We start from the raw sequence: 20524 nt of genomic DNA on the forward strand, positions 1-20524 counted from the left end.
AGTAATACAATATATATTTTTGGTTCTAGTCAAGATTCTAGCAGACGTTTTTCAGTTGAAGTGTATTTAGTACATTATCTGGGTAGCCGGAGAGTAGAGCATTGCAGTAGTCTAATCTTAACGTGACAAGAACATGGATTTGTTTTTCTGCTTCATTTTTAGGCAAAAGTTTCAGATTTTTGCAATGTTACGAAGATGTTAAAAAGCTAGTCTTAAGATTAATTTTTATGTTTGTGAAAAGAGGGATCATGATCCAAAGTAATGCCTTGATCGTTCAGTTTTATTTGAAATGACTGTACAACCAATTGAGATTCATTGTCAGATCAAACAGTAGATCTCTTTGTTTCTTGGGACCTAGAACTAGCATCTCTGTTTTGTCCGAGTTTAAAAGTAAAACATTTGCCGCGATCCTCTTCCTTGTGTCTGAAACACATGCTTCCAGGGTAGGCAATTTTGGGGCTTCACCATGTTTCATCGAAATTTACAGCTGTATGTCGTCTGCATAGCAGTGAAAGTTGTCTTTGTGTTTCCGAATGACATCACCAAGAGTTAAAATATATAGTGAAAACAATAGTGGTCCTTAAACGGAACCTTGAGGAACACTGGAACTTGCCATTGATTTGTCAGAGAACAAACCATCCACAGAGACGAACTGATATCTTCCCATCAGATCTAAACCAGGCAAGAACTTGTCTGCATAGTTGTTTTAATAACCAAAGTCATTGAGATGTAGTAGGCTACTAAGTGAGAGAGAGGCTGATGCGTTGTCTTGGTGGAGGTGTTAGATAAGACACCACTCATGGGCAGATTGGTTTAATACAATTTTCCTGTTTTCTCACTTGTGGCGTCCCAAAGGGCACCCTATTCCCTACTTTGGCACCCTATTCCCTACTTTTAACCAGTGCCCGTAGTGGACTACATAGGGAATAGTGTTCCATTTGGGATGCAAACACTGTGTGGGTGATTACTAGAAACCAGTAGGGTTCATTCTGTTTCTGTACCATACCGGGGTCTCCAGTATTACAGGAAGTATTTTTATTTTTTATTAAGCAACATGAATCATTATCCAGGAGGGCATTGAATGTCTCTGCTGTAAGCAAAGACGCTTGTTCTTTCTAGCTTGCCGTCTACCAAACCAAATGCAAAGCTGGAGCCCTGAGATGGATATCATTCATTTGGCACGTCTTCGATAGTTAGAATAATAATATTATTATAGTTATAAGCAGTGGTGTAACCCTGTGTGCCTATGTGAGGAAGAAGGAGGAAGAAGCTTGTCACCCATTAGACATTGAGTCTCTTCTGTCCCTCCTCCTGACGACGACCAGCTAAAATCTACCAGGGTAGCTCCAACCTTGTGCTCTTCCCCTCACTTTACGATGTTTTTGCTCAGTGAAGATCACACACACCCTTTCCAGGATGAATAATAGATTGTCTGAAGCATTCGTTTCTTCCGTCCTGCCCCCTGTCCCGTCTTTAAATACGAAGCCGCATGTTTAGAGTTGTAAAGCAACGCAGCACTCTCTTAAAACGTTAGACAGATTTTAAACTCCCTCTCACAGCAATGGAAGTAAAGATGATGGCTGAGGAGGAAGTGGGGGATGGAGGAGAGAGTAGGAGCGAAGTCAAGCACTTACAAAACATCTCCCTAAATGTGGAGTCTCTCTCTGCCCGTTACTGCATTAGCTAGGCACATTAGTGTGTTTATGTCTGCTCTTAAAGCTGGTTATGTCTCGTTGTGCTGAGTAGGGCAGAAGAACGTACAGTAGCAAGCTTTGTCTACTCACTGGGCTGGGGAGCAGAAGGGACGTGGCTGTAAGGTGTGTGTTTGTTAGACATGCAGGGGTAGCCTAAGTAATGATCCCTGAGGTTTGTCTGGAACCACTTGATAGGAGCTGAAGGAGTGAGGGAAACAGCCTCTCCATTTATAGAGTCATTATATTACTGATGGACAGCTACATTTCCTCTGTTCAGTGCTTTTCCCATAGAGATAAATGATTTATCTTCTATGGGTCCCCCCCCCCACATCAGCTCTAATGGAATAGAACTCACTTTCTTAAAGGGAAATTTTTACCATTCATTCATCTCCAGCACCCTCCCAACATCAACATAATATGTGAAAACGTTTTGTTTCTATGTTTTGTAGTAAAAAAAAATGGATTGTTTCCAATGACATCATTGGCCTGCGTCAAGTGAATTTAACCAATTATGAGTAGGAATTGCCTACTAGTTGGTTGTCATTAGAAACACTCACCATCCTCTCTTTTTTTTTTACTACAACATATAGAAACGTGACATTTTCACATGTTGATGTTAAGGTGGTGCTGTAGATTTAGTTTTTATTAATAAAAATATGTATTTATTTTATTTAACTAGGCAAGTCCGTTAAGAACAAATTCTTATTTACAATGACGGCCTACCAAAAGTCCTCCTGCGGGGACGGGTGGCCTGGGGATTAAAAATAAATAAATAAATACAATATAAATATCGGACAAAACACACATCAACACCACATAAAGAGAGACCTAAGACAACAACGCGACATGACAACACAGCAAGGTTGCAACACAACACAACACAACATGAATATGAAGTTGAACGTTTTTGGAATTTCCCTTTAAGGAGCAGATGAAGCATCATCAAATCCACTTACAGTGACTACAACATGATATAATACATCTCTGGCATCATTATCCGATATGATCATGCTGGTTTCAGATGCACCATGCTGGAGACTAGTATAGACCAGTAGGGCTGGGAATTGCCAAGGGACCTCACAATACAGTATTATATCAATACTTAAGTGTCGATACGACGATATGTATTGCAATAATCAGGGGTTGGAGCCGGTTCAGGGAACAAAACCAAAATATTATGACATTTCAATCGCATCTTTCACCATAGGCTACACTCGTCTGTCCATAACGCATGTAAACAACTAGCTTACCGGCTCTATCCACACTGACTGGTGTAAACAACTAGCTTACCTGCTCTATCTGACTAGTGTAAACAACTAGCTTACCTGCTCTATCCACACTGACTGGTGTAAACAACTAGCTTACCTGCTCTATCCACACTGACTGGTGTAAACAACTAGCTTACCTGCTCTATCCACACTGACTGGTGTAAACAACTAGCTTACCTGCTCTATCCACACTGACTGGTGTAAACAACCTTACGTTACTGTGGTGTAAACAACTAGCTTACCTGCTCTATCCACACTGACTGGTGTAAACAACTAGCTTACCTGCTCTATCCACACTGACTGGTGTAAACAACTAGCTTACCTGCTCTATCCACACTGACTGGTGTAAACAACTAGCTTACCTGCTCTATCCACACTGACTGGTGTAAACAACTAGCTTACCTGCTCTATCCACACTGATTGGTGAACTAATGTAATGAGATAAATGTACACAGACGGTTGATTTCACAGATTAAAAAAAGGAACGATATAATACAATTTTTCAGGCCTTTCTCTGACACCGCTGAGTATACACTGAGTGTTCAAAACATTTAAGAATAACTTCCTCGTGTTTCAGAGGACGCTTTGCTCTCGACCTTCGCCTCTCCCGAGACTGTACGGGAGTTGCAGGGATGGGGCAAGACTGTAACTACTAATTGGATTATATGAAGTTGGGGAGAAAAAAGGGTAATACGTACCCCCGCCCCACAAAAAAGAGTACTTCCTAATGTTGAGTTGCACCCCCCCATTTTTCCTCAGAACAGCCTCAATTCATTGTGGCATGGACTCTACAAGGTGTTGAAAGCGTTCCACAGGGATGCTGGCCCATGTTGACTCCAATGCTTCCCACAGTTGTCAAGTTGGCTGAATGTCCTTTTGGGTGGATTGACCATTCTAGATATAAACAGGAAACTGTTGAGCTGGCACCTACTACCATACCCCATTCAAAGGCACTTAAATAGGCCGTCATTGTATATAAGAATTTGTTCTTAACGAACTTAGATATATATTTTTTTTTTACAAAATACTTTGTAATTTACATACTACATGTTCATGTTTTTAAGTGTGTGTGTTTGTATCTATACACATGCATGTTAGTACGTACACATCAATTCCTTTCATTACAACGGGACAGCTGAAGACCGATTTTGAATATTAAAACAATGTTCCAAATGTCCGAGAGACCGACAACGTTTTATGCAAATCTCCACTATTGAAAACCAAATGCTAGTCCAAAAGGAAATGTGAGATAATGTCTAGAAGCTTTTTACACTGGATATCACGTTTTTTTTTTTTATTGTCTAGCTGGGCTGGTGAGACAGTGGATTGCGCAGTGAGATACAACAGAGTAAATAGGAATTTCAACATTCTAATTTATTATATTAGCTAATGGTAACTTGTGGAATAGACACTGGCTGGAATGTGTTTTTTACCAATCACCGTCCAGGATTAGACCCACCCTTTGTATAAATTTGCATAGCAAGTGTTGCTACACCCTGCTACCACACAAAGCTTGGCCATGTTGATGAATATAAATGCTACTGCTAGCTCCAATGCTACTGCTGGCTAGCTCCAATGCTACTGCTGGCTAGCTCCAATGCTACTGCTGGCTAGCTCCAATGCTACTGCTAGCTAGCTCCAATGCTACTGCTGGCTAGCTCCAATGCTACTGCTGGCTAGCTCCAATGCTACTGCTGGCTAGCTCCAATGCTACTGCTGGCTAGCTCCAATGCTACTGCTGGCTAGCTCCAATGCTACTGCTGGCTAGCTCCGATATGTTTTTTTTGGGGAGAGAGCTTAGTAACTGGGCAGAACATTACAGGAGAGCTTGGAGGAGGGCATTGGTCTTGGAGATGGAGACCAATATCCCTAGTGACCAGAACTATCTGCTCTCTCTATTTCCACTCACTCACACAGCAAGCAATGCTTCTTTCACATGCATTGCTTGCTGTTTGGGGTTTTAGGCTGGGTTTCTGTACAGCACTTTGAGATATCAGCTGATGTACGAAGGGCTATATAAATAAATTTGATTAATAGACTAGAAATGGGAGTGTCTTTGTATCAGGTTGACAGTTGGAATCAATTTTACCTTCACATTTTCAGGGTGAAGTATGGACCAAAAAAATGTTAATCGCAACAGATCCCAGTAGCCATCAATCATCCCAGCCTGTTAAACCCAACCAGAACTGTCTCTGAAAGTCCTGATTATTCTCTCTCTCTCTCTCTCTCTCTCTCTCTCTCTCTCTCTCTCTCTCTCTCTCTCTCTCTCTCTCTCTCTCTCTCTCTCTCGCTCTCTCTCCTCGCGCTCTCTCTCTCTCCCTCGCGCTCTCTCTCTCTCCCTCGCGCTCTCTCTCTCTCCCTCGCGCTCTCTCTCTCCCTCGCGCTCTCTCTCTCCCCCTCGCGCTCTCTCTCTCCCCCCTCGCGCTCTCTCTCTCCCCCTCGCGCTCTCTCTCTCCCCCCTCGCGCTCTCTCTCTCCCCCCTCGCGCTCTCTCTCTCCCCCTCGCGCTCTCTCTCTCCCCCTCTCGCTCTCCCCCCTCCCCCTCTCGCTCTCTCTCAGGTGCGTTGGACCGTTGTGTGATGGGCATCACGGCTGTAGAGATCCTGAATGCGTGTGATGAGGTGGTGCCAGCCGCTGTGGACGCTCTGAGCCACCCTGCGGTCAACCTGAAACAGGCCATGACACGACGCAGCCTGGCTGCGCTCAAGAACATGGCCACGCACAAACTACAGACCCTGGCTACCAACCTACTGGCTGCAGACACCGCAGACAAGGTCAGTTGTAACCCCCTTAACCCCGGACCCTGGCTACCAATCTACTAGCAGACAAGGTTAGCTTTAACCCCGGACCCTGGCTACCAATCTACTAGCAGACAAGGTTAGCTTTAACCCCGGACCCTGGCTACCAATCTACTAGCAGACAAGGTTAGCTTTAACCCCGGACCCTGGCTACCAATCTACTAGCAGACAAGGTTAGCTTTAACCCCGGACCCTGGCTACCAATCTACTAGCAGACAAGGTTAGCTTTAACCCCGGACCCTGGCTACCAATCTACTAGCAGACAAGGTTAGCTTTAACCCCGGACCCTGACTACCAATCTACTAGCAGACAAGGTTAGCTTATGCCGTTGTTCATAATGTTTGTGACTACCTATGACACAGTTATGTTTTATGTAGCTGTTATAAAGGCTTTATGAATGTGTACATAGGGGAATAGCTGAACCTTTATTATTTTAAACCCTATAACTCTTTAAAAACATGAGCCATGTATATACTGCATGTAGAGCTCAGTCTGGTGTACTGGTCCTTTCTTTAATTGCTGTGTTTCAAACCCTGATCAGTGTTCTCCATCGTAATGCAACAAACACACACACATCACTGTCTCTCTGCCAATAGAAAACCAGGATGTTTCACTTCAGATGGGGCCAGGAGGGAGGGGGAGAAGGAAAGAGTCCCCGAGCTTTGAGTAGAATCTTAATAGAACAATCAACCTCCCTGAACTATGGTTGTGTCTGTCACCCTCTGTGCTGGGATGCAGAGAGCAGCAGAGCGACTAAAGGGAAGCACTTAACGGTGGCCATTTTGGAAACCAGTCTGGTTTTTGAAAAGCATAAAGGCTATATTGCAGTTGCAGCGCCTGACCGATATATCGTCTCGCAGATATTATTGGCTGACATAGTCCTTATACCACTATATCGCTATCGAACGATAATTCTACCGATAACCTTTTTTTTTCATCCTATTTATTAAATAACTTATCTGAACACTTGCGGCAATTCTTATGATGTTATTATTATTGTCACAATGTGTGAAATCAACATTTGAACTATAGTTATTGGATAATTGCTCTTTTGGAAATTCATGAGATGTCAGTGTGGAAAATGATTCCTATATAGTGTTTCCCAGCTGTAAAACACTATATAGGAATCGGTAAGTTTTGTCCCTTCAAATATTTCGGAATGGGTGTCGGGCCCCAAAAAACATATTGGTCGGGCTCCAGAAAAATGTATGCCTTGTTTCCATCCCATGGGGGTATGCAAGGGCCAGCCAGTCAGTCAGCCAGTCGGCCAGCCAGTCAGCCAGCCAGCCAGCCATTGTAAGATGTTGCTGGAGAGAATAGATGAAGAGGAAGATGGTGAGTGGTTCTTTCAGACAATTATACAGGGAAACACTCCACCTGCTCTTCCTCCCTCCTGCTCTTCCTCCCTTCTCCTCCCCTCTCCTCCTTCCTCCTCTTCATCACTCTTCTCCTCCTCCTCCCTCTCCTCCAGCTCCTTTTCCTCCCTCTCCTCCTCTTCCTCCTTCTTGCCTCTTCCTGCACGGAGGTGGTGTGTTTGTGTGTGAGTGTGTTTGTGTGTGAGTGTGTTTGTGTGTGAGTGTGTGTGTGTGTGGTGAAGAGTGTTTTCCAGCCCAGCGGCCTGCAGGGACCAGGGCTTAGTTAAAGTGGAGCCTGGGCTCCTAGTGTTGTGGGCTTGGGGGTGTTGGGATGGAGGCATGGCTCTGGATACTACCAGGGGAGAAGATGGAATGAGAGGTAATACTCCCTCCCTCCTGTCCTCGTTTCTCTCATCTCACTCCATCGCTCCCTGAGATTCACACCTTTGCCTCAGCCTGCCAGGAGGGTTAGAGGAATGGAACTCTAGCGAGATAACACTAGATGTGTGTGTGTGTGTGTGTGTGTGTGTGTGTGTTTATAGCACCAGCTAGCTAACACTAGAAGTGTCCTATGTGGCTTACTTGCAATTGGTACGAGTGTGGCTGTTGGTGCGAAGTGGGCCTATATGACTCAGTTGGTGCGAAGTGGGCCTATATGACTCAGTTGGTGCGAAGTGGGCCTATATGACTCAGTTGGTGCGAAGTGGGCCTATAGGACTCAGTTGGTGCCAAGTGGGCCTATATGACTCAGTTGGTGCCAAGTGGGCCTATAGGACTCAGTTGGTGCCAAGTGGGCCTATAGGACTCAGTTGGTGCCAAGTGGGCCTATAGGACTCAGTTGGTGCCAAGTGGGCCTATAGGACTCAGTTGGTGCCAAGTGGGCCTATAGGACTCAGTTGGTGCCAAGTGGGCCTATAGGACTCAGTTGGTGCCAAGTGGGCCTATAGGACTCAGTTGGTGCGAAGTGGGCCTATAGGACTCAGTTGGTGCCAAGTGGGCCTATAGGACTCAGTTGGTGCCAAGTGGGCCTATAGGACTCAGTTGGTGCCAAGTGGGCCTATAGGACTCAGTTGGTGCGAGGTGGGCCTATAGGACTCAGTTGGTGCCAGGTGGGCCTATAGGACTCAGTTGGTGCCAGGTGGGCCTATAGGACTCAGTTGGTGCCAGGTGGGCCTATAGGACTCAGTTGGTGCCAGGTGGGCCTATAGGACTCAGTTGGTGCCAGGTGGGCCTATAGGACTCAGTTGGTGCCAGGTGGGCCTATAGGACTCAGTTGGTGCCAGGTGGGCCTATAGGACTCAGTTGGTGCCAGGTGGGCCTATAGGACTCAGTTGGTGCCAGGTGGGCCTATAGGACTCAGTTGGTGCGAGTGAGGAATTGTACAAGTGGTTTGAATTCCTGGAGGCGTTACCTACACATTAAAATGCATATTCTCCGTTCTGTAGGTTTATTAGTATAAAAGAGTGGTATAGTATGTACAGTTGAATTCTGAAGTTTACATACACTTAGGTTGGAGTCATTTAAAACTCGTTTTTCAACCACTCCACAAATTTCTTGTTACCAAACTATAGTTTTGACAAGTCGGTTAGGACATCTACTTTGTGCATGACACACATAATTTTTCCAACAATTGTTTACTGACAGATTATTTCACTTATAATTCACTGTATCACAATTCCAGTGGGTCAGAAGTTTACATACACTAAGTTGACTGTGCCTTTAAACAGCTTGGAAAATTCCAGAAAATGATGTCATGGCTTTAGAAGCTTCTGATAGGCTAATTGACATAATTTGAGTCAATTGAAGGTGTACCTGTGGATGTATTTCAAGGCCTACCCTCAAACTCAGTGCCTCTTTGCTTGACATCATGGGAAAATCTAAAGAAATCAGCCAAGACTTCAGAAAAAAAATTGTAGACCTTCACAAGTCTGGTTCATCCTTGGGAGCAATTTCCAAATGCCTGAAGGTACCACGTTCATCTGTACAAACAATAGTACGCAAGTATAAACACCATGAAACCACGCAGCCGTCATACCGCTCAGGAAGGAGACGCATTCTGTCTCCTAGAGATGAACGTACTTTGGTGCGAAAAGCGCAAATCAATCCCAGAACAACAGCAAAGGACCTTGTGAAGATGCAAAAGTATCTATATCCACAGTAAAAACTAGTCCTATATCGACATAACCTGAAAGGCCGCTCAGCAAGGAAGAAGCCACTGCTCCAAAACCGCCATAAAAAACCCAGACTACGGTTTGCAACTGCACATGTGGACAAAGATTGTACTTTTTGGAGAAATGTCCTCTGGTCTGATGAAACAAAAGAGAACTGTTTGGCCATAATGACCATCGTTATGTTTGGAAGAAAAAGGGGGATGCATGCCACCGAAGAACACCATCCCAACCGTGAAGCACAGGGGTGGCAGCATCATGTTGTGGGGGTGCTTTGCTGCAGGAGGGACTGGTGTACTTCACAAAATAGATGGCATCATGAGAAGGAAAATTATGTGGATATACTGAAGCAACATCTCAAGACATCAGTCAGGAAGTTAAAGCTTGGTCGTAAATGGGTCTTCCAAATGGACAATGACCCCAAGCATACTTCCGAAGTTGTGGCAAAGTGGCCTAAGGACAACAAAGTCAAGGTATTGGAGTGGCAATCACAAAGCCCTAACCTTAATCTCATAGAAAATTTGTGGGCAACACTGAAAAAGTGTGTGCGAGCAAGGAGGCCTACAAACCTGACTCAGTTACACCAGCTCTGTCAGGAGGAATGGGCCAAAATTCACCCAACTTATCTTGGGAAGCTTGTGGAAGGCTACCCAAAACATTTGACCCAAGTTAAACAATTTAAAGGCCATGCTACCAAATACTAATTGAGTGTATGTAAACTTCTGACCCACTGGGAATGTGATGAAATAAATAAAAGCTGAAATAAATCGTTTTTTCTACTATTATTCTGACATTTCACATTCTTAAAATAAAGTGGTGATCCTAACTGACCTGAGACAGGGAATTTTTACTAGGATTAAATGTCAGGAATTGTGAAACTGAGTTTTAAATGTATTTGGCTAAGGTGTACGTAAACTTCCGACTTCAACGGTATCTGAAACCGATCCGAAACGTTTCCCTGTCATAGCTGGTCATAGAAAGACAACATCCTGTGCCTTTCTCTCCCTCTGTGTTTCTCTTCCTGCTGGTCTGTAGTAGCTGAATGGCAACCAGGCCAGATGTGCTGCTCTCTGATGAGCTGTGTGTCCGTGTGTGTTTCCCGTGTGTGTGTGTGTTTGGTCTGAGAGCCCAGTAGCTCGTTAAGGCTATCAAGCAGCAGAGGAATGTTAGGGAGGAAGGATGACCTTAAAGGAAGAACATAGCAGGCTTCCAGGAGAGAGTTGTATAGAGCCAGTCTGTCTGTCTCCCTTCTCTCCGTCTGCCTGTCTGTACAGAGCAGGGATGGGCGACTAGTGGGTGGGGGGGGGAGGCTACAAAAAAATCTGAATTCATTATGAGGGGTCACAGTTGCTCGCCTGTCTGCATACCCACATCCGTATCCTCACATGCAGTCAGATCCGGGCCTAAGCTACATTTTGAAAGAAGACTTTCTCACAAATTTCCTGCAATTTTTACAATTTTTGTCATGGGGCAGAGATGAATGTTTGTAGTTTATAATATATCTGATTGAGAGTGACTAACAAAATCAATGTGGGCCCCCCGGTCAGTAATAAGACCATGATTACTACACGTTTAGACAGATGGCTAATTTACCAACATAAAACATGTTAACTGACATGAAATAACAAGAGACAAACTGCTGATGCACAACCACATTACCAAATGACACCTGGTGTATCGTACTGTTCTAACTGTCATCACTCTAAATGACACCTGGTGTATTGTACTGTCATCATTCTAAATGACACCTGGTTTATCGTACTGTTCTAACTGTCATCACTCTAAATGACACCTGGTGTATTGTACTGTCATCACTCTAAATGACACCTGGTGTATTGTACTGTTCTAACTGTCATCATTCTAAATGACACCTGGTTTATTGTACTGTTCTAACTGTCATCACTCTAAATGACACCTGGTGTATCGTACTGTCATCATTCTAAATGACACCTGGTGTATTGTACTGTCATCATTCTAAATGACACCTGGTGTATTGTACTGTTCTAACTGTCATCATTCTAAATGACACCTGGTGTATTGTACTGTCATCATTCTAAATGACACCTGGTGTATCGTACTGTCATCATTCTAAATGACACCTGGTGTATTGTACTGTTATCATTCTAAATGACACCTGGTGTATTGTACTGTCATCATTCTAAATGACACCTGGTGTATTGTACTGTCATCATTCTAAATGACACCTGGTGTATTGTACTGTCATCATTCTAAATGACACCTGGTGTATCGTACTGTCATCATTCTAAATGACACCTGGTGTATTGTACTGTCATCATTCTAAATGACACCTGGTGTATTGTTCTGTCGTCATTCTAAATGACACCTGGTGTATTGTTCTGTAGAATGGACCCTGGACGAAGAGCCCTCCCCCCCACCACATACACACACACACACACCACTGTCTTCCGCGAGACCGACGACCTTTCACTCTAATTAGTCTGATCCTACGGCCTGGTGTGTGTGTGTGTGTGTGTGTGTGTGTGTGTGTGTGTGTGTGTGTGTGTGTGTGTGTGTGTGTGTGTGTGTGTGTGTGTGTGTGTGTGTGTGTGTGTGTGTGTGTGTGTGTGTGTGTGTGTGTGTGTGTAGCCATCGTCCCTTACCAACACGGTCTTCCCGTCACTAAGGAAGAGGGACTTGGTTGTCAGGGGTGTGTGTAGATGGATGTACTGTGTGAATGGGTCCACTGTGTCACAGCCTGGCTCTTCGATGGTGACAAGCAAGGAAGTCCACACGTTTGCAGTTAAGGAGTAACAAAGATATTTATTAAATAACTGGTAAAGTGGAAAACTAACCTGTGAAGTGTGAAAGTAAGGGTGTAATGGAGGTGCATGGATGAAGGTCAAATGGGTGTACGTGTTCGAATCATTTCTAATTTCTAATCAAAACACATCAACCAGATCACAAAATGGTGCTTGTAGATGCTTTTACCTCCTCGTTGATCCCAAACCCAGGTGCAACTTGTTACCTTAATGACCCAATCAGCTCCACCTGTCCCCAATCTGTAACGGAAATAACAAACACAGCGAAGGAGGTAGAGCGAGGGAGGGAGCGAGGGAGCGAGGGGGCGAGGGAGGGAGCGAGCGAGGGAGCGAGGGAGCGAGGGAGGGAGCGAGCGAGGGAGCGAGGGGCGAGGGAGCGAGGGGGCGAGGGAGCGAGGGAGCGAGGGGCGAGGGAGCGAGGGAGCGAGGAGGGAGCGAGGGGCGAGGGAGCGAGGGGGCGAGGGGGCGAGGGAGGGAGCGAGGGGGCGAGGAGGAGGCGAGGGAGGGAGCGAGGGGGCGAGGGAGGGAGGGAGGGGAGGGAGGGAGCGGGCGAGGAGGGAGGGAGCGAGGGAGGGAGCGAGGGAGGGAGCGAGGGAGGGAGCGAGGGAGGGAGGAGGGGAGGGAGCGAGGGAGCGAGCGAGGAGGGGGAGCGAGGGAGGGAGGGAGCGAGGAGGGAGGGAGGGAGCGAGGGGCGAGGGAGGGAGGGAGCGAGGGGGCGAGGGAGGGGCGAGCGAGGGAGGGAGGGAGGGGAGGGGCGAGCGAGGGAGGGAGGGAGGGAGGGGGCGAGCGAGGAGGGAGGGAGGGAGCGAGGGGGGCGAGCGAGGGGCGAGGGAGGGAGGGAGGGAGGGGGCGAGGGAGGGAGCGAGGGGAGGGAGGGGCGAGGGAGGAGCGAGCGAGGGAGGGGCGAGGGAGGGAGCGAGCGAGGGAGCGAGGGAGGAGCGAGGGAGCGAGGGAGGGAGGGAGGAGGGCCGAGGGGGCGAGGGAGGGAGCGAGGGAGGGAGGGGGAAGGGGCAGGGAGGGAGGGGCGAGGGAGCGAGGGAGGGGAGGGGGCGAGGGAGGGGGAGGGCGAGGAGGGAGGGAGGGAGGGGCGAGGGAGGGAGGGAGCGAGGGAGGGAGGGGCGAGGGAGGGAGGGAGGGAGGGAGGGGGCGAGGGAGGGAGCGAGCGAGGGAGCGAGGGAGGGAGGAGGGAGGGGGCGAGGGAGGGAGCGAGGGAGGGAGGGGGGAAGGGGCAGGGAGGGAGGGGCGAGGGAGCGAGGGAGGGGGAGGGGGGCAGGGAGGGGAGGGGCGAGGGAGGGAGGGAGGGGCGAGGGAGGGAGGGAGCGAGGGAGGGAGGGGGCGAGGGAGGGAGGGAGGGAGGGAGGGAGGGAGGGAGGGAGGGAGGGGGGAGCGAGGGAGGGAGGGAGGGGGAGGGAGGGAGGGAGGGGAGCTTAACAACAGACACGATCTTTCCTTTGTCCATGTGGTAAAGATCACTTGAGTGTTTTCTCTTTGCTGTTTTCTGAAGCAAAACTCTTCCTCCTCCACTTTAGTGGTCATCACAAGGTGGTATTATTGCTATGGCTTGGTCTCCTGTTCTCTGTAACAGCCCATAATAACACAGTTCTCCACATAAAGGCAGGCAGCAGTTCAAGTGCAATTTGTGTCTATTGGCTCCTTCCCTCGTCATAACGGTTGTCTTGGACTTGTCCCAGATGGCACCCTGTTCCCTACATACTGCACTACTTCCTACCAGAGGCCCTGGTCAATAGGGTGCCATTTGGGACACAGACTAAGTGTCTTGACTGGAGATCAAATGGTCAGAGCCGGGAATCCAAAGGCCCCCCCAGGCCAGCTGCTGTCTTTCTATAATGTCCCATCATTTCCTCTGACACAATAATTCTACCTCCACCCTGGGGCTGTGATACCTGCTGTCAATACGCACCATTATTCCCTCTACAACACACACAGCCTGCCCACAACAACAGGCCCTGATGCAGCCAGGCAGCAGCCACTAGCCAGCCCACAACAACAGGCCCTGATGCAGCCAGGCAGCAGCCACTAGCCAGCCCACAACAACAGGCCCTGATGCAGCCACTAGCCAGCCCACAACAACAGGCCCTGATGCAGCCACTAGCCAGCCCACAACAACAGGCCCTGATGCAGCCACTAGCCAACCCACAACAACAGGCCCTGATGCAGCCACTAGCCAGCCCACAACAACAGGCCCTGATGCAGCCAGGCAGCAGCCACTAGCCAGCCCACAACAACAGGCCCTGATGCAGCCACTAGCCAGCCCACAACAACAGGCCCTGATGCAGCCACTAGCCAGCCACTAGCCAGCCACTAGCCAGCCACTAGCCAGCCCACAACAACAGGCCCTGATGCAGCCACTAGCCAGCCCACAACAACAGGCCCTGATGCAGCCACTAGCCAGCCACTAGCCAGCCACTAGCCAGCCACTAGCCAGCCACTGGGGTAATGACAGATAATAACCATCAACCTGCCTCCACTTTGGTGCCACCATTACACCTGCACTGCCTGCCTGCAAAACCACTTTTATTGGTGTGTGTGTGTGCCAGGGTCAGTTTGTTTGTGTTAGGGTTCTTGACTGTCTAAACATGTGCCTTTTTTAAAAGTGTATTTGTGAGTCCTGACCCTTTGGTGTGTGTTGATGTTGCGTGTTTGTTGTTGTGGAGGCGTGTGTGTGTGTGTGTGTGTGTGTGTGTGTGTGTGTGTGTGTGGGTGTGTTGTTTTCTGGAGGCCGGTTGGTAACAGAGTAGCTCTTGAGGCATATTGATTTTGTAATGTCTCCCTGAATGCTCTTAGTCAAGGTTCAACAAAGTTTTCAGTGAGCTGATTTGTCCATGTCCAGGGCTGTTAACAGCAGAAGCATTAGCAGCCCTGCATCATCAAGCAGCACACTAATAATAGACTGGCCATCTACAAGATGGAGTGACTATTACTGTCATGTGAAGGACTACATTCCCACCTTTTTTTGTCTCGTCGATTTGTGTGTCTCACGTTTCCCCCCTTTTGACCCAGCTAGTGTCAGTGAAAATCACCCCACATATGTGGGGTTACGGTGTAGGGGGGGTTTTACGGTGTAGGAGGGGGGTGTTACGGTGTAGGAGGGGGGTGTTACGGTGTAGGGGGGGTGTTACGGTGTAGGGGGGGTGTTACGGTGTAGGGGGGGTGTTACGGTGTAGGGAGGGGGTTACGGTGTAGGGGGGTGTTACGGTGTAGGGGGGTTATGGTAAAAAAAATGTTTGCATCTGTAAAAGTTTGTTTGGGTTTTAGGTGACAAGCCAAATTTCTTCAGCCTTCTGAGGTTGAAGAGTCGCTGTTGCGCCTTCTTCACCACACTGTCTGTGTGGGTGGACCATTTCAGTTGTCTGGTTTGTACGCCCAGGAACTTAAAACTTTCCACCTTTTCCACTGTGGTCCCGTCGTTGTGGGTAGGGAGATCCTCCACGATCATCTCCTTTTGTTTTGTTGACGTTGAGTGAGAGGTTATTTTCCTGAGACCTCACTCCGAGTGCCCTCACCTCCTCTCTGTAGGCTCTCTCGTCGTTGTTGGTAATCAAGCACACTACTGTTGTGACCTCTCCATAGACACTTCCTCTATAGCTTCTGGGTCTTTCTGAACTCCTGTCTGCTGTTTTCACTCCTCTAGTCTGGAGAGGAGAGGACGAGAGGTGAGGAGGGGTCCTGTGGGACAATGACCTTTCAATAGCCTGGGTCTTACAGCTCAGGAGCCCTTTCCCTCCTGTCCGCCCCTCCACACCGCTCTCCGCCCCTCCGCACCGCTCTCCGCCCCTCCACACCGCTCTCCGCCCCTCCGCACCGCTCTCCTCCCCTCCGCACCGCTCTCCGCACCGCTCTCCGCACCGCTCTCCTCCCCTCCGCACCGCTCTCCGCCCCTCCGCACCGCTCTCCGCACCGCTCTCCGCCCCTCCGCACCGCTCTCCGCCCCTCCGCACCGCTCTCCGCACCGCTCTCCGCCCCTCCGCACCGCTCTCCGCCCCTCCGCACCGCTCTCCGCACCGCTCTCCGCCCCTCCGCACCGCTCTCCGCCCCTCCGCACCGCTCTCCGCACCGCTCTCCGCCTCCGCACCGCTCTCCGCCCCTCCGCACCGCTCTCCGCACCGCTCTCCGCACCGCTCTCCGCACCGCTCTCCGCCTCTCCGCACTCGCTCTCCGCACCGCTCTCCGCCCCTCCGCACCGCTCTCCGCCCCTCCGCACCGCTCTCCGCCCCTCCGCACCGCTCTCCGCACCGCTCTCCGCCCCTCCGCACCGCTCTCCTCCGCCTCCGCACCGCTCTCCGCACCGCTCTCCTCCCCTCCGCACCGCTCTCCGCACCGCTCTCCGCCCCTCCGCACCGCTCTCCGCCCCTCCGCACCGCTCTCCTCCCCTCCGCACCGCTCTCCTCCCCTCCGCACCGCTCTCCGCCCCCTCCGCACCGCTCTCCGCCCCTCCGCACCGCTCTCCGCCCCTCCGCACCGCTCTCCGCACCGCTCTCCGCCCCTCCGCACCGCTCTCCGCCCCTCCGCACCGCTCTCCGCACCGCTCTCCTCCGCCTCCGCACCGCTCTCCGCACCGCTCTCCGCCCCTCCGCACTCGCTCTCCGCCCCTCCGCACCGCTCTCCTCCCCTCCGCACCGCTCTCCCCTCCGCTCTCCGCCCCGCTCTCCGCCCCTCCGCACCGCTCTCCGCCCGCTCTCCGCCCCTCCGCACCGCTCTCCGCCCCTCCGCACCGCTCTCCGCCCCTCCGCACCGCTCTCCTCCGCACCGCTCTCCTCCCCTCCGCACCGCTCTCCTCCCCTCCGCACCGCTCTCCTCCCCTCCGCACCGCTCTCCTCCCCTCCGCACCGCTCTCCGCACCGCTCTCCGCCCCGCCGCTCTCCCCCTCCGCACCGCTCTCCGCCCCTCCGCACCGCTCTCCCCTCCGCCTCCGCACCGCTCTCCCCTCCGCCCCTCCGCACCGCTCTCCGCCCCTCCGCACCGCTCTCCGCTCCCTCCGCACCGCTCTCCGCCCCTCCGCACCGCTCTCCGCCTCTCCGCACCGCTCTCCGCACCGCTCTCCGCCCCTCCGCACCGCTCTCCCCTCCGCCTCCGCACCGCTCTCCGCCCCTCCGCACCGCTCTCCGCACCGCTCTCCGCCCCTCCGCACCGCTCTCCGCCCGCTCTCCGCACCGCTCTCCGCCACCGCTCTCCGCCCCTCCGCACCGCTCTCCTCGCCTCCGCACCGCTCTCCGCCCCTCCGCACCGCTCTCCGCCCCTCCGCACCGCTCTCCGCACCGCTCTCCGCCCCTCCGCACCGCTCTCCGCCCCTCCGCACCGCTCTCCGCACCGCTCTCCGCCCCTCCGCACCGCTCTCCGCACCGCTCTCCGCCCCTCCGCACCGCTCTCCGCCCCTCCGCACCGCTCTCCGCACCGCTCTCCGCCCCTCCGCACCGCTCTCCGCCCCTCCGCACCGCTCCGCTCTCCGCACCGCTCTCCGCCCCTCCGCACCGCTCTCCGCACCGCTCTCCGCACCGCTCTCCGCACCGCTCTCCGCCCCTCCGCACCGCTCTCCGCCCCTCCGCACCGCTCTCCGCACCGCTCTCCGCCCCTCCGCACCGCTCTCCGCCCCTCCGCACCGCTCTCCGCACCGCTCTCCGCCCCGCCGCTCTGCCCCTCCGCACCGCTCTCCGCCCCTCCGCACCGCTCTCTCCGCCCCTCCGCACCGCTCTCCGCTCCGCCCCTCCGCACCGCTCTCCGCCCCTCCGCACCGCTCTCCGCCCCTCCGCACCGCTCTCCCTCCGCCCCTCCGCACCGCTCTCCGCCCCTCCGCACCGCTCTCCGCCCCTCCGCACCGCTCTCCGCACCGCTCTCCGCCCCTCCGCACCGCTCTCCGCCTCCGCACCGCTCTCCGCACCGCTCTCCGCCCCTCCGCACCGCTCTCCGCTCTCCGCACCGCTCTCCGCACCGCTCTCCGCCCCTCCGCACCGCTCTCCGCCTCCGCCGCTCTCCGCACCGCTCTCCGCCCCTCCGCACCGCTCCGCCTCCGCACCGCTCTCCGCCTCCGCCCGCTCTCCGCCTGCACCGCTCTCCGCCCCTCCGCACCGCTCTCCCGCTCCGCCCCTCCGCACCGCTCTCCCCTCCGCCTCTCCGCACCGCTCTCCGCCCCTCCGCACCGCTCTCCGCCCCTCCGCACCGCTCTCCGCCCCTCCGCACCGCTCTCCTCCGCCTCTCGCACCGCTCTCCGCCCTCCGCACCGCCGCTCTCCGCCCCTCCGCACCGCTCTCCGCCCCGCACCGCTCTCCCCTCCGCACCGCTCTCCGCCCCTCCGCACCGCTCTCCGCCCCTCCGCACCGCTCTCCGCCCCTCTCCGCACCGCTCTCCGCACCGCTCTCCGCCCCTCACCGCTCTCCGCCCCTCCGCACCGCTCTCCGCCCCTCCGCACCGCTCTCCGCCCCTCCGCACCGCTCTCCGCCCCTCCGCCTCTGCACTCTTTCCGCGGCCGTCGTTACAACAAGGCTAGCTATCTACCAGCTATCTATTGGAGCAGCCAGTCATCAACTGAAACCCGTTTTCCGCAGCTTTACATGCTCTTCCAGTCTCTTGCCGGCGCTATCCATATGTCCTGACGCTGTCTGTTCAAATGGTCAATATGATTGTATATTTCATTATGAGGGTTGGGGTCAAATCTATTTCAATTCTGTCCATTTTTCAGGAAGTAAACTGATATTCCAATTCCAATTTTACTCTTTGACAATGATCTACTATGGTAATGCCCTATAGCAGTCTTCCTCTCTATATTAGACTGCTCTCTTTATCCAGGGCTCCAGGCTGCAGGTCAGCCAGTCAGATGGGTGGGTTGCTATGCAGACTCTCCAGTCCACTGGCTCTGTATGTAGTCCAGGGGGAGAGTTTAATAGAAGTGATATGAAATGCTCCCTGCTCCTTCCGTGGCATTTCAGGCGCACTGGCTCTCTGATTCTGTGATTGAATTATCTGCTGTTATTCTGGTGACTGTCCTAGCTCCACTCTGCTCTCCCGTGTGTCTGTCCTCTCCTAGCTCCACTCTGCTCTCCCGTGTGTCTGTCCTCTCCTAGCTCCGCTCTGCTCTCCCGTGTGCCTGTCCTCTCCTAGCTCCGCTCTGTTCTCCCGTGTGCCTGTCCTCTCCTAGCTCCACTCTGCTCTCCCGTGTGCCTGTCCTCTCCTAGCTCCACTCTGCTCTCCCGTGTGTCTGTCCTCTCCTAGCTCCACTCTGCTCTCCCGTGTGTCTGTCCTCTCCTAGCTCCGCTCTGCTCTCCCGTGTGTCTGTCCTCTCCTAGCTCCACTCTGCTCTCCCGTGTGTCTGTCCTCTCCTAGCTCCACTCTGCTCTGTCGTGTGTCTGTCCTCTCCTAGCTCCGCTCTGCTCTCCCGTGTGTCTGTCCTCTCCTAGCTCCGCTCTGCTCTCCCGTGTGTCTGTCCTCTCCTAGCTCCGCTCTGCTCTCCCGTGTGTCTGTCCTCTCCTAGCTCCGCTCTGCTCTCCCGTGTGCCTGTCCTCTCCTAGCTCCGCTCTGCTCTCCCGTGTAACTGTCCTCTCCTAGCTCCGCTCTGCTCTCCCGTGTAACTGTCCTCTCCTAGCTCCACTCTGCTCTCCCGTGTAACTGTCCTCTCCTAGCTCCACACTGCTCTCCCGTGTAACTGTCCTCTCCTAGCTCCGCTCTGCTCTCCCGTGTGTCTGTCCTCTCCTAGCTCCGCTCTGCTCTCCCGTGTGTCTGTCATCTCCTAGCTCCGCTCTGTTCTCCCGTGTGCCTGTCCTCTCCTAGCTCCGCTCTGCTCTCCCGTGTGCCTGTCCTCTCCGCTCCCCTATCGCTCCAATGTGATTCAGGAATCAGGCCTGGTTCCTTTAAGATGGTTCTACCATCAGATACCAACCCCATTCCTCTCTCCATCCCATCCCCGTTCCTCTCTCCATCCCAACCCCCGTTCCTCTCTCCATCCCAACCCCGTTCCTCTCTCCATCCCAACCCCGTTCCTCTCTCCATCCCAACCCCGTTCCTCTCTCCATCCCAACCCCGTTCCTCTCTCCATCCCAACCCCGTTCCTCTCTCCATCCCAACCCCGTTCCTCTCTCCATCCCAACCCCGTTCCTCTCTCCATCCCAACCCCGTTCCTCTCTCATCCCAACCCCGTTCCTCTCTCCATCCCAACCCCGTTCCTCTCTCCATCCCAACCCCGTTCCTCTCTCCATCCCAACCCCGTTCCTCTCTCCATCCCAACCCCCGTTCCTCTCTCCATCCCATCCCGTTCCTCTCTCCATCCCATCCCCGTTCCTCTCTCCATCCCATCCCCGTTCCTCTCTCCATCCCCGTTCCTCTCTCCATCCCCGTTCCTCTCTCCATCCCAAACCCCGTTCCTCTCTCCATCCCAACCCCATTCCTCTCTCCATCCCAACCCCATTCCTCTCTCCATCCCATCCCCGTTCCTCTCTCCATCCCAAACCCCGTTC

At 52.6% G+C, this 20524-nt stretch overlaps 1 protein-coding gene across 3 annotated transcripts in view; it reads left to right on the plus strand.

Moving 5' to 3' along the window:
- Window positions 1-20524, plus strand: part of LOC106572123 (WD repeat-containing protein 7) — a 376679-nt gene that overhangs the window by 71945 nt on the left and 284210 nt on the right. For all 3 annotated transcript variants that reach the window (XM_045693965.1, XM_045693962.1, XM_045693964.1), the window contains exon 14: window positions 5521-5735. In XM_045693965.1, coding sequence (XP_045549921.1) covers window positions 5521-5735 — 215 coding nt within the window. The remainder of the gene's footprint in view (window positions 1-5520; window positions 5736-20524) is intronic.

This window comes from Salmo salar, chromosome ssa01 (genome assembly GCF_905237065.1).
Source record: "Salmo salar chromosome ssa01, Ssal_v3.1, whole genome shotgun sequence".
Taxonomy (NCBI): domain Eukaryota; kingdom Metazoa; phylum Chordata; class Actinopteri; order Salmoniformes; family Salmonidae; genus Salmo; species Salmo salar.